Raw genomic sequence first — 13,350 nt, 5'->3', positions numbered from 1 at the left:
AAGGAAACATTTTAATAATAACGTAACATGATTGACATTGTCATGAGTGTTGCTGTCATATATATGCCTGCCTAAATAAGTCACCCTCGCTTTGCTCTTACTTTTTTACCGTTCATTTAATCATGGCTAGTGGCGGAAAAATTATAAAATGGAAGGAGGATGGCTTTACCAAAACAATTATTGATGGCGAATCGATTATTCATAAAGCTTGAATTGGTGATCTGTTTTTCTGTGTTAACCTCATATTTTTCATACTTCTTCTCAAACTAAGGTGGTGCGAGGGTAAAATGAATCGGGATGCGCTGATCAATGTAATCCGTGTACCAGGAAATCATGCATTGACAAAAGCTCCCTTTGCTTGTAATGCAAAGTGTGATTAAATGCATTATTTTTTAACGCGTTATGGAGCACATGCATCGAAGCTTCTCGGCTGTGCTTGTGCTAAGAAAAGGAAAGATTTTAAATATTACGTAACACGATTGTCAATGTGACCTTTTGTAAGTAGTGCCTGGAGGATTCAGTGTGTAGAAACTATATAGAGACAGCGTGTGTATTAACTTGTGGATTTTTCTGTGAGTATTTGGTGGCAGTCTGAGGAATTTGCTTCGGAAGACAGCGTTAGCATGAGCTCAGCTCAGAGCAAAATGAGGTGGGAGGGAGATGATGACGTGACTCTCCCACCGCCTTAACTGTCAATCCCCACAAACACAGTCTCGAATTTGCATAAGCACACCCTTCACCTACAATTTTAACTTAGTTACAAAGTGATCAAAACTCTCGTTTATATCCTGCGTCCTCTCATTAAACTTGTATCCCGCATTACCTGTGTGTATGTGAAACGCCTGTCTATGAACTTAATTTAAAGTTTAGGTTTACACCGTGCTTTCTTTCCGAGCTGGCAACACTCATGAATATGGTAGTATATGTCACTCGCTCGCTTCTTATTGTTTCGCTGCCTTCTCAATTATATAATGCATGTTTTCTTGAGCGCTTTTTTGAGGTCTTCCTGGTTTTCTATGTACTGCGTGATTACGTGGGAGGCGTGATGATGTCACACGAAACTCCGCCCCCACGGCGTTGAAGCTCATCTCCATTACAGTAAATGGAGAAAAACTGCTTCCAGTTATGACCATTATGCGTAGAATTTCGATATAAAACCTGCCCAACTTTTGTAAGGAAGCTGTAAGGAATGAACCTGCCAAATTTCAGCCTTCCACCCACACAGGAAGTTGGAGAAGTAGTGATGAGTCAGTGAGTGAGTCAGTGAGGGCTTTGCCTTTTATTAGTATAGATTTATTTGATATTCGGACTTTGTCTTCATACATTCCATACTTCACATCGACTTGATATTATTATTATGACATATGAATTTTCTGTTTTAGCTTTGTGTTCAACTTTTCTTGCCTCTCTTATGTTATTCTACATTTACACAGATCATTGTAGACACAGAACACACAGGAAATGTATGTATTTTAAAAGATGGCATTTCATTCACCTATACAATACTTTACAAATAATTGCCAGATAAACACTGCAACACAGGCTTCAGCTGTGAGAACAGTAGCTGTCTGATGCCTTCATGTGGCTGAATGGGGTGTCGGGGAGTGTAGGCAGCATGGTGTTAATTGACACATTTGTAAAACAAAAGCAGCAATTGGCAAAGTGATAAGGAGCTAATTTACAGATCAAGTCTTTTATAGTGAAAATCAGTCGATTTAGATTGCCAGCAGATCGATCATCGAGCATCACTAATTTAAATAGTGACATTGAATCTAACAGGCCAAATTCACAAGACCACTTACAAATATCAAGATGTTTAAAAGCAAAAGCAGACTAAAGAAAAATACTTGCACTTCATTATTTCCATTAAAATTTTCTTTGATGAAGTCTTACCTGTCCCTTTCTGTTCACACCAATGATTCCAGAGGTGGCTTCATGAGGAGCAGTAACAAAGATGGTCTCTCCACTAATTCTGTTCATATAAATACAGGTGCCAGTTTCCAGGTCATATAGATGAATATAACCATATTTGGTAATTAAAAACACAACATCTTGCTTGGTGCTTATCTAAAAGGATATAGGAGAAAAAAGGGATGGGTAATCTTGGAACTCTTAATACGAAGCTTAATTTCTTTTATAAGGGATGATATTAGAAAGTTAAGTACTACTTAACACATATATACATATGTGTCAAGTAAACAGATGCATAAGGGTTATTAAAATATCAAAACAAAATCAATCTACCATGCATTATAGGCAATTTAACTATATTGATTAGCACAAAAACACTGGCTGCAAATTCCTAATCTTTCACACCAACATTCCTTCCATGTTCCTCAATATATTAGAATTATACAAACATTCACATCCCAATTTTACAGCTCATGTTTGCATAGCAATTAACTTAGCAGGCAGTATTCACAAGTTTACTTTACCTGCATTGCAACAGGGAAATCGTTCTGAGCCTCTGGTGGAAAAAAGACATCAACAGCTTTCTTTGGAAAAGGCTGGTTTCCTGTAGGAGGTGTGCCCACCTCAATGATGTGCAACTATAAGAATGAATATTAAATTGTAAAAATTAAGAAGTAAAAGACTCTTTATTAAATATAAAAATTGACAAGTACATAAATCTCTGCCCCAAAAGAGAAAATTAACTCACAGTAACTTACATTTATTACACATAACACAATTACAGAAGAGTGTGAAAAAATTAAAAGAAGAATGGAGGGGCAGCAACAACTTTTGATGGTATCACAAGGTTAAATGTACAAGTAGCTAACACTGTCTTAATGTGTGGCTATAAAACAAGCTAATTATAACCTTTCCATTCTCAAATTGCAGTCTTAAGCAATGAAACAGTATTTGTAAAAATGCTTTCAGAAAGTATTGTACTTTTTCTGGCTTACCTTTCCTCCAGCTTGTCCTCTTACAGCAAAGCAAAAGAGGGTAGACTCTTCAGCATTGCCTTCCATTTTAAATTGAGCAAAGGCTGCAGCATGACCCTCAATGGGCTGGGAAACTTTACGATCAACAGAATATAGCTGCATTGCACCAACAACTCGATTTTGCTTTCATAAACAGAAAGAAATGAGGTACAGAAGTTATTGTTATAAAATGTAAAATTATTTTAACTTGGAACATTGTTAAGCACAAAAATATTTGCATCACAGAAGGAAGATCTACTATCATACAAGTACAGAACCCATATAGATTAATAGTACTGAACACATATAAATAGCAACTTGCTAAGAACAAGTCAAGTAAGATGCACCTTAAAGTACAACACTGTTAAAATACTAGAAACTTAACACTGGGGAAAAATAAGTCTCTTATCTAACCAAATGTTCAGTTTTCAGTGTGTGTTGAATCAACAGATTGTTTACTGGTAAATGTATAATGGTTAAGTGTGCATTCATTAGCATGAATTGTAGAAGTGAGAGGAAAACTCTTTTTCTTGTAACATATATTGAGCCATTGTTTTGTTTTGCATTTAATTATTGCCGGTTAAAAAGTTTTATTAAAAGTGAAACAAGGTACAACATGAGTTGACACAATGTCAGTATTTACACAAAAATAAAGCTGCAATTTCAATAAAGACTTGGATACCTAACAGCCACTAATTGATGCATGCGCTTCGCTATTTAAGAAAACTTAAAGCACTAAACATGACCCTGTTTCAACTTCTTTGGGAAGTTTTTGTCAAATGAATAATAATGAAAAAAGTAATACTTAAAATGTCGGTACATAAGTATGATATAGCACACCCTCAAGCATACCTGTGCAGAAATCCCAATAAGCAACAGCCACTTCTGTTTAGCATCAGTGCGGTAATTGATGATCTGGCAGCCAGCAAGGCTAGAATGTCGGTCAAACATTTTCACTGGCTGTGAATCTCCTTCCATGCTCCAGTGATAAACTGCGTTGTCAGTTACAAGTGCTACCGTATTAAGTGAGATCCACTTCCAGAATGTGACATCATCCGTCATGGTGTGGGCTTTCATCTTACTCTTCATTTCGATATTAAAAATTTGAAGTGTTTTTGCAGCTGTAAGTCATATCAAATGATAAGCTGTAAATATTAGTCAATTCAAGTGTAAACAAAAGTATAAGAGGGGTAACAACACCAACACACATTCACATAACAAACTTGAGGAAGGTAGTAACTTAGACCTACTTGAACTCACTAAATCCAAGTAGGGAATAGTGTCACCAATCAGGCAATCCACTATTACTTTTTTTACACATCAAATTACTGTGGATATTTATTGAAGTCTGCATTCAGATAAAAATAAAGAGAAATGCTGTGAAACTATTTAGATATAAACACAAAATTATACACACAAAAGAAAGAGCGTGCTCCAAACCAGAAAAGTAGAGCAATTGGAAATTACTAATTTCTGGATTCTAAAGGGGAAGTAATGCATGTACAAATAACTACATGGAAACCCATTCTTGCAATTGAAATTTGAACGGTCTTCTGTGAAGCATGAATGGAACTGAAAACGAGACAATCTTTGACCAAATTATACTATCCTACTGCCACTTATTTTTATAGAACAAACTTCTGCATTTCATACTCAGTATTGTTACCTGGACTTATAGGGACAATTTGCCATAAGATTTGATTTTTAAAATTAAAAAAATTAAAGAGTCCTTTTATTTAATGAATTAAAATGTGAAAATTCAAATTAAGACGGCTATGGTTATACATTCACTATCCAGCACACTCCCTCTCAAAATGTCCATTGGATTACCAAATATATAAAGGGTGCTTGTCCACATTTTAAATCATTATAAACGCCAGAAAATAAGTAGGGTAGCATCTTTGCTAACTTAATTTGCCTGAAACCTTTTTATAATTAAAAAAAAAACAAAACCCTACATAGGCCTTAGTGGTTCATGAATCTGCTAATGAATTTGATTGTGCTGATGCCTGAATGCAGATTTAATGAGAAGGAAAAGCACACAACACTGTCACAGGGATGAAAAATGATTTACTTAGGCAGTATCAATGGCAAAATAATGGTATCAATACTGCAAACATCAGCATCATTACCGAATTCAACCACCTAATTTTTTCTCAATATTTAGTTTTTGCAATTATTCTTGACTCGTCTAAGAAAGGTATGGACATATGCACACATATACACTAAATTAGCCTTGTTTTTACAAATCTTGCTTTTATTAAATGTGCTCTGCAAACTTGCAGAGATGCTTTATATAATGAATTCATAAGCATGTCTAATTCCACAAATAGGTCAAGAACCTGATAATGTTAATTCCCCTAATTTTTTAATGTATATGAATTGTAGTCAAAATACTCAAAGTTGTACCATTTACTATTTGACTAAATTCAAAACAGTACAAAATTAAATACAAACAAACATGCTTTCAAATAATAGATCTTCACAAGCTTTAAAATGAAGATAAATTATGCAAGTACACAAACAAGGGAATATAAAATAGAAACCAAGCAAACCAGAATCTTAAAAAAATAAATAAATAAATAAAAATAATCACAGCATTTTCATCCCAGACAATTACCAGTTAGATTACGCATCTAAATTATTGAATGCTAACATTCAAGCTACAGAAGTTGGGAAAGTTAAATCCTGTTTATGAAAACTATACTATGAAAACCAACTACATCAAACAACCTAGCATGCGTAAGGAAGGACGACAAAGGAAAGAAAGGCTTAAAACTTTTATATAAAATGCATTTTTCCTTCTACTTTTTTTTTTTTTTTTTTTAAATAAAGGATGTGTATCATGGGATCCAAGATAAAGGGCTTGAAATCCCCAAAAAATGTTGCAATGAAATCTACAGTGAAATAACAAGTACATTGAGTGTGGTTAAATATTTTGTTTAATTCGTAGAATCACATAACTAAGGACATATTAAAAGAATATGTGACATATGTTAAATATAATGGAAAATGTTTATGGTTATTTTAAGCATTTGCCATCTTATTGCAGTACTTTCATTGAAAAAGTGCAAGTTAGCATATGTTTTTAGTGGATAATTACAAATAAGCTTGGAAAGAATGTCATGAATTACTATAAAATGTAAAGAAAAAAAACTAAGGATATGATGAAAACCTTATAGGAAAGTGACATATTTCCAAATTTCCCAAGGAGCTTGTTATGTAGAATATCCAGACCATGCTTAGGCATGTACTGACTGCAATGTCTATCTTATTTGTTTCTAACAAAGCCAGTTGAGTATAAAGAATATACAAATAAATGACATCTACTTTAGTTAAAAGATGTGTCTAAATGAATATCTTTAAAAATTAACTCCAAATTTAACAAAATTCTTATGGATAATAGAAGTGAAGAAAATGATACAAATGAAAGAAATATAGTACAACTATAATTAAGGAAAGGCAGGAAAGTAAAATTGAGGATTGGAGTAGAGAAATAAAGAGGAACATAAAATGCGTCAATAAAAACTGCACAATGGGTTGGTGGTAGTTAAGTAGGGTCTCAGCATATGATTATAATCAGAAGCCCAAATATTTAAAATTATAGCTACAATAATGTATATACCTATTACTAGACCCAAATATCTACAACCAACTCCTCACATCTGCAGTCACATAACTACTAAAATGTCAAAATTGTTTTATTGTCATGTACTCTAAACAGTATTAACATTTCTATAAATCTGTCAGTGAACTATTTTGCTGTAAATTCATATAAAAAATAATGAAAATAAAAACAGGATTATAACTTCCACAACTCATAATAGGTAAATTTTAACTCACCGTCTGCATACACATAAGACAGCAGTAAATAAAAATAAATACATTTTAAATAAATTGAATGAAAAAATACAAAAAAAAAAACAGGCAAAAGCAATTTAATTCAATAGGTGAACTCAACATACTTTAGAATGAAAAAAAACCCTGTCAATGTTACCTATTTTAACTCATTTGAACAAAGCTAATTATAGTTAAGCATCTCTTCTTTCTTACTCACTACTTTCCTAGGCTCTCCAATCTTAAGTCAAGAGGATGAAGAGCACTAATTGGAAAAGAGCTGTTTTCTGATGTGATCACCATTTGCAAACTTAAACATACATTATTCAAGTGGTTCCCAAACTCTGCAAATGCATTCTTTCGATTTCTAACAAATGCATTATTTAGAAAAGAACAAGACATTGGACTCTTAGCTTAACATACAAGTAATTTTCCACAATACAAATCTGTGTAAATAGGAATAGATTATCCTTCCCAACCACCCCCCTTAAAGTAGAGAAGTGTGTCCTACATTCAGAGAAACAAATGAGTTTTTGTAAATTGCCTTATAAAAATGTATAGCTACTTCATTCAGATCACTTTAAAAGGAATGTCTAATATTTAACAAAATAATATTCCATTTATGTTGATTAAATTGCTTGGGCATGCATTCAGCAAGGTGTCTTAAGTGTGGCACAATGATGCTGCAAATTGAGCCAAATGTTTCCTATATATTGATTTATATTTGTCTTTGATTATTAATCCCTGTTCCAAATATACTGTTCCAACTCATCCCAAAAAGAATAGATTAAAATAAAAGTGTATAAAAATTAAAAAAAAATAAAAAAAACACAGTTCCGTTTCTACAACAGTGATGTAAGCTGAATTTTGGTGCAAGTCGAAACGCACCCTAAGTCACTTAACCTATCCTAACACATTTGCAAAATCATAATCTAGAACATAAAAACACAACTAAACCACAGAAAAAGGAAAGGACATAAATATACTGTATGCTGTACTGTAGTAACAGAAAAAATGATTGTAAAAAAAAATGCTTACTTTTATTCTTTCTCACATCTCAATTTGTTTATGTTTTTATGGGAGTGAGTGTTGTAAACTCGAAATGTTGTATGTCGAGACGTTGTAACCCGAGGACCCCCTGTATTGTTATTTGGAATACATAAATTTCATGTGTGTTCTGTGTCTACAAAGATCTGTGTAAATGTAGGATGACATGAAATGCAAAGCAAGAAATGCTGAACACATACGTAAAATAGAAACCTTTTCCATGTTATACTAATAATGAAGTGAAATGTATGTGTTAAGACTTAGTCCAAATATCAAATAAACACGTGCGCTTTAATTCAAGAATATAACTAAAGAAAAAAAAATCATTCAATTTACATGTTGCTGTCAATGTGTTAAAAACCCAAGCTTAAATTTCAAATCAACAGAAAGATATGTATTTTTAGATGGCACAGAGGTAAGAACTACAGCCTTATAACCTAAAGGTTTCGGGTTTGAGCCTGGGCATTCTGCCTTTTGAGTAGTGAGCTGCTATTATTATTACAATAAAATAATTTTAAAAATACATTTGATTCAAGTCAGTAACACCCGGTTTAAATTTTGGCTAGTTAGCGATTTTTTTATTATGCCATTTTATTCTGTCAGTGATGTTCACATGGTACAATGGACTTGCCTCTCCTTCTCTGAGTTAAAGTGTTTATCTCCATTATTACCACATGAGCAGCAATGACCATCGTAACACACAGCTTCTTCACAATGATTCTGCTGGTTAATACACTTCTGAATTGCAATAGATCTTGGCTTGGCACCATAAGTAAAATGGGACTTCCACCTGCAGCTAAAGTCACATTAGTACGTGAACAATTTGCCACGCTAGTGTTTAGATCCAGTGTCATGCTTACGGTGTATTGATTTCAGTCTGTAACAGCCGGTGTAAAGTTTTGCTACCTGTAAATGTTATCACTGATGGGATATAAGCAGACACACAAGCGCTGGTAAATCATTTCTTCTTGTTGTGACTTTAATTTTTTATTATTCACTTTTATTCTTTAACAAAAGCACACTTGCTTCATTATACTTTTGCAAATGTGTTTATTTTACATTCCAATAACTACTTGAATGAGACCAACTCTGTCTAGACCTCGCTCGCATATGCACACACAACATGAAAAGTCACTACTGTATTTCAAAAAACTATTCTCTTTGAATATGTGTTTTTTCGATCTTGCCTGTACTCCATGTTATGGTGCATGGTATTGAAAATGCAGACAGATGACTTCTTTTTGGGCACATACACCATCAGCATGGCACTGTCAGATCTAAACACTAGCATGGTGAATTGCTTGTATACTAAAGTGACTTTAGCTGCAAGTGGAAGTCGCATTTTACTTACGGTGCAAAGCAGAGTAATACTGCAGTGCAGCAGTCTATTAGACAGTGAAAGTGCAGTGAAGAAAACTGTCTGTTACGGTGGTCATCACTGCTCTAGTGAAAAGAATGGAGATAAATGACTCCATTTATAAATCAACTCAGAGAGGAAAAGAATTTCGTTGTAACACATGAACGTCACTGACTGAAACTAAATCTAGCATCTACCCTCTTCTCAGTTGCTTCTCGTGCTCTTTCACTTCCATTTAAAAAACTAAATGAATAAAAAAAATCTAAAAATCATATACCTTGGGTCACATTCTCCTAGCCGCTTAGCCTCTACATACCACATAATTTACTGTAAATATACTATTCCTTTTACGTAGCGCTAATTCTATCCATACCAGATGTTCTTTTCACAGATGGTTCATACACACATGCATGCACACTCCTCTCTCAGCATGGAAGAACATCCCAGCCTCCTCTATCTTACTGTGCTGCCCTTCACAATTCAGTGAAAACTGCAGCCTTCAAACTAAAATATCCCATGGAAATGAATGCTCCTTTTGATTTAAAACAAGTCAAAGCTTGACTGTTTTGTTACTTCCTTGTGCTTATGTACCTGTTATTCATTTCTCCTCTTAATTTAATGCATACTCAGGTCAGTAAAGTGCAAGCACAGTTTATTCCTACAGTCTGCAATCTTAGTTTACAGGTATATTATGTGTTACTTGTGTCTGGCTGTTTTACTTTTTTTAAACAATGACAGTATGCTTTTTAAAACTTTGTTAAAAAATGCCACTTTCCAAAAAGGGTTTTAGGTTTCTCCTTAACAAGATCATGTTATGCTCAATTAGCAATAAAATGAATTCCCTAAAGAGATCTTATCAACAAAGAACATAAATAAGATGTAAGCATAGTAAAACAGCAGAAAGAAGAATGTTTAACATCCAAAAGCTCACATTTAAAAGAAAATGTAGTCATCCAGTTTTTATACCTGGTCCCTCATTCACAAATATTTATTTTAATTTTCAACCTATTATGTTGCTGTTGAAATGGAAAAAAATTTGGAGAACACTGCTTTAAGCTTTAGCAACGTTTGTAAAAAAAAGTCTGTAAAAGTTAAGCAGTGCCAACTCTGGCTCTGTGGAAGACTTGGAATTGTCTGGCTATGCAGAGAGAAAACATCTGACTTGGAATCTTAGCTTATTGCTCTGGAAAATTCCCAAACCCATGTATTTGAACATAATCACAAATCCCTAATTTCGAGTGCAAGTACAGAGTTGAATTCTAATCTCAAACAGAAAGTGAAATTTGACATCCATCAAACATTGCCAGACCAAGTAAATTACTAGTTCAAAGTCTGCATAAATGCAAAGCGTCTGCAACTACCACCTTTATACAGAATATGGCTGGGTTATTTGATTTGTACTCCAATTTTTTTCCTGCTCACTCCAACTAAGCTAAAATATACTCTCTCTTATATAATTGGACTCTCCCCCTAAACTCCTGGATGATGACTCTTCTCTTGATGCACATATTACTGTTGTTTAAAGACATGATGGAATCTGGAAAGTCACCAGGGCTAGTAGATGTGTTGACTCAAAGTTGTTTCAATGTTTTTGAAGCAGCTATCAGTCCTTTTTTATATATTCAACCTGACTAAATATTCTGTTAACACTGCAATGATCATCCTTTAATTAAAACAAATTAACCAACTCATTCTAGTTATCAACCCATCTGTTTGATAAATTCTTATGCAAAACTGCTTACTAAGCTCTTGGTAGTCCATCTTCAGCTTCTGATTTTGAAGTTAATTCACCCTGATCTGATTGGCTTTACTTCTCACCATGCAACAAGGAATAAGAAACATTGTCATATTATTGACTCAGCAGCCATACTTCCCTTGGACACTAACTTTCCTCTCTTTAGATGCTTGAAAGATATTCAAATGAATTAACTAGTCTTTTCTGTGGCAGGTGATGCACCATAAGGGGTCATAGGGAGAAAAACCTAAATCATTATAGTCATGACACTTAACTCATCTCCCTCTGCTGTTATTTCTCACTAACTTAATCAAATTGCAATCCTTTCAAATTTGCTAAGGAGCCAGACAGGGCTGCTCAGTTCACCTGTTCTCTTCAAACTCTCTCTTAAGCCTTTAGCCACTGCTATTCAGAATTCAAACCTAATCTCCTCTAATAACCCTCCATGGCACTATCCACAAAGTCTTGCTTTAAGATGATGCTCCATTTTTTCCTCTGTTATGCAACTTCTGATCTCTTACATGTACTTGCGTGGCTCCTACGCGTATCCGTCTAGGTACAAAATTAATTGGGTCAATTCAGCTCTGCTTCCCATTGATCTGAACAAGTCAGTTCCTCTTTTGCTGGTCCACTTCTCTGGATAAATAAAAGGGTATCGGAGTCTACCATTCTCTCCAAGATACCGTCTAATTAAATTATATGCCCAATCTTCAGAAATGCCCAGCTCCAACTCCGCTGTTGGTCCTCCTTGCCCCAGTCATTTAAGTCTAGATTAGCTATTATTAAAATGAACACTGCCCCTCTGCTTAATTTAGCTAGCAGTATGTTCATTCTTCTATCCTGATATGAAATCAGATCTCTTTTGTAAAGATTTCTAAGGAATGGTTAAAACAAAACCTTCCAAATAACGATATACTGCATTATTTACCCTATACAACTCCAGATCTCACACGCAGATAAGGAGCCTTGGCATGAGCTGGGAGAACTTTTTGCCCGAGCTGAGCTCCGTTAAGGCAGAGGATGGGACAGCAGGCTGCTTGTGCTGATCGACGCATTTATAAAACAAAAGATGCTGACAAAGAGGTGGGAAGGAATTTAAGGTGGGCCGGGAGTACGAGTTTTTTCATAGGCTTCAGGAATTCTAGTGTTAAACAATCCACACTAATCCTTGACAGACTGAACAGGGATTTATGTTTAGATCAATTTGATGATGGTTGGAAGTTTGGAACCCCCTGATAACCAACCCTCTGTCTTGGTACTCCATTAAAGCAAATTTGGTTTTTCAAATGTTTCTCTGTCTTATATTGTTAATTGTTAATCAGGGGCAGTCCTATTTCTTTTTCGATATGGAGGCAGTGAAGTACTTTCATGGTTGATACTATTTTTAGCAACATGAATGTTCAAATGTTCCAATCACTAAAGTCCAAGGTCTGTATTCCAATTTCTTAATTTTTCTTTTACATTTAAATTACGTCTGTTCTTACATCTCAAGGTGCGTCTTTCTCTTCTCCTTATTTGGTGATAAGATAAATGGATAGCTGGATACTAATCCCAAGGGGAAATTCATAAATTTGTCTCCTAAAACCAAGCTTGTCAATCAATTCAGCTGACTTGGAAGCATGACACTCCCCCTTACTATTCATAACTGGAAGATGACCTTTTAAGAATAGTACTTTAAGCATCTAAGAACCCCAGTCACCAATATGCCACTGGGATTGGCAGTACACACATGCACCTGAATCAAAGACTGATGCACTGGCTTGGACAAGTCAATCAGATGGGTGTAGGCCGAATACACAGGAACATACTGTACAGAGAACTGTTAAATGGAAAAAGGCCTCCAGGCAGACCACAGTTTTGAATCAAAGATGTCTGTAAGAAAGACACAAAGGCCTCATAAATGATACAGACACATAAATGAATGATGGCCTCTGAATGGCAATCGTGGAGGTAGGTGGTGCAAAATGGCCTCTTCTGTTTCAAAGAATCACTCACTAAACAGACAGAGGTGAAACATCTAAGACGAAAGGCTTAACTCCTGACTGAAAAAACAGCACTAGAATTTACACCAAGTGCTGCAGAGACTGCCATTCCCGGATAGACCAGCCAAGTCATAACAAAGGCTGCATTAGAAGCTGAACAAAGAGCTCAACTCCATAGACTCCCAAGACTGACAGATGCCTACTTCAAGAGTCCTTGGTTGCCTTCCTAAACATGTTCTGAGAATGTCACATGGTTGTTTTCTCATTTTTAATTTTAAATTCTTTAAATTACCTGTGACACAGATTAATGGTGCATCCAGCTTGTGTTTTAAATTGACAGGTCTCTGCGCAATCCCCGCCCTTTAAAATGAATGTACCTTCCACTCCAGGGCAATCCCTGTTCATGCAAGTCCAGATGGCAGTGTATGGATCGGGTTCCATAAGGTGTGGTCTTATTTTTCTACTATA

General features: G+C 35.0%; 1 protein-coding gene across 4 annotated transcripts in view; it reads right to left on the bottom strand.

Annotated features, from left to right (window-relative positions):
- The window catches only part of LOC120531527 (clathrin heavy chain 1), a 166,191-nt gene that overhangs the window by 79,150 nt on the left and 73,691 nt on the right, over positions 1 to 13,350 (bottom strand). For 2 of the 4 annotated variants that reach the window (XM_039757011.1, XM_039757014.1), the window contains exons 3-7: positions 11,584 to 11,586; positions 3,777 to 4,045; positions 2,907 to 3,068; positions 2,436 to 2,549; positions 1,894 to 2,067 (exon numbers count right to left, since the gene is read on the bottom strand). In XM_039757011.1, coding sequence (XP_039612945.1) covers positions 1,894 to 2,067; positions 2,436 to 2,549; positions 2,907 to 3,068; positions 3,777 to 4,045; positions 11,584 to 11,586 — 722 coding nt within the window. The remainder of the gene's footprint in view (positions 1 to 1,893; positions 2,068 to 2,435; positions 2,550 to 2,906; positions 3,069 to 3,776; positions 4,046 to 11,583; positions 11,587 to 13,350) is intronic. The other 2 variants (XM_039757012.1, XM_039757015.1) reach the window with 1 other exon arrangement.

Source organism: Polypterus senegalus, chromosome 6 (assembly GCF_016835505.1).
Source record: "Polypterus senegalus isolate Bchr_013 chromosome 6, ASM1683550v1, whole genome shotgun sequence".
Classification (NCBI taxonomy): domain Eukaryota; kingdom Metazoa; phylum Chordata; class Cladistia; order Polypteriformes; family Polypteridae; genus Polypterus; species Polypterus senegalus.
Note: the sequence above shows the minus strand (reverse complement) of the source record. Positions and strands in the feature narration are given on the sequence as shown.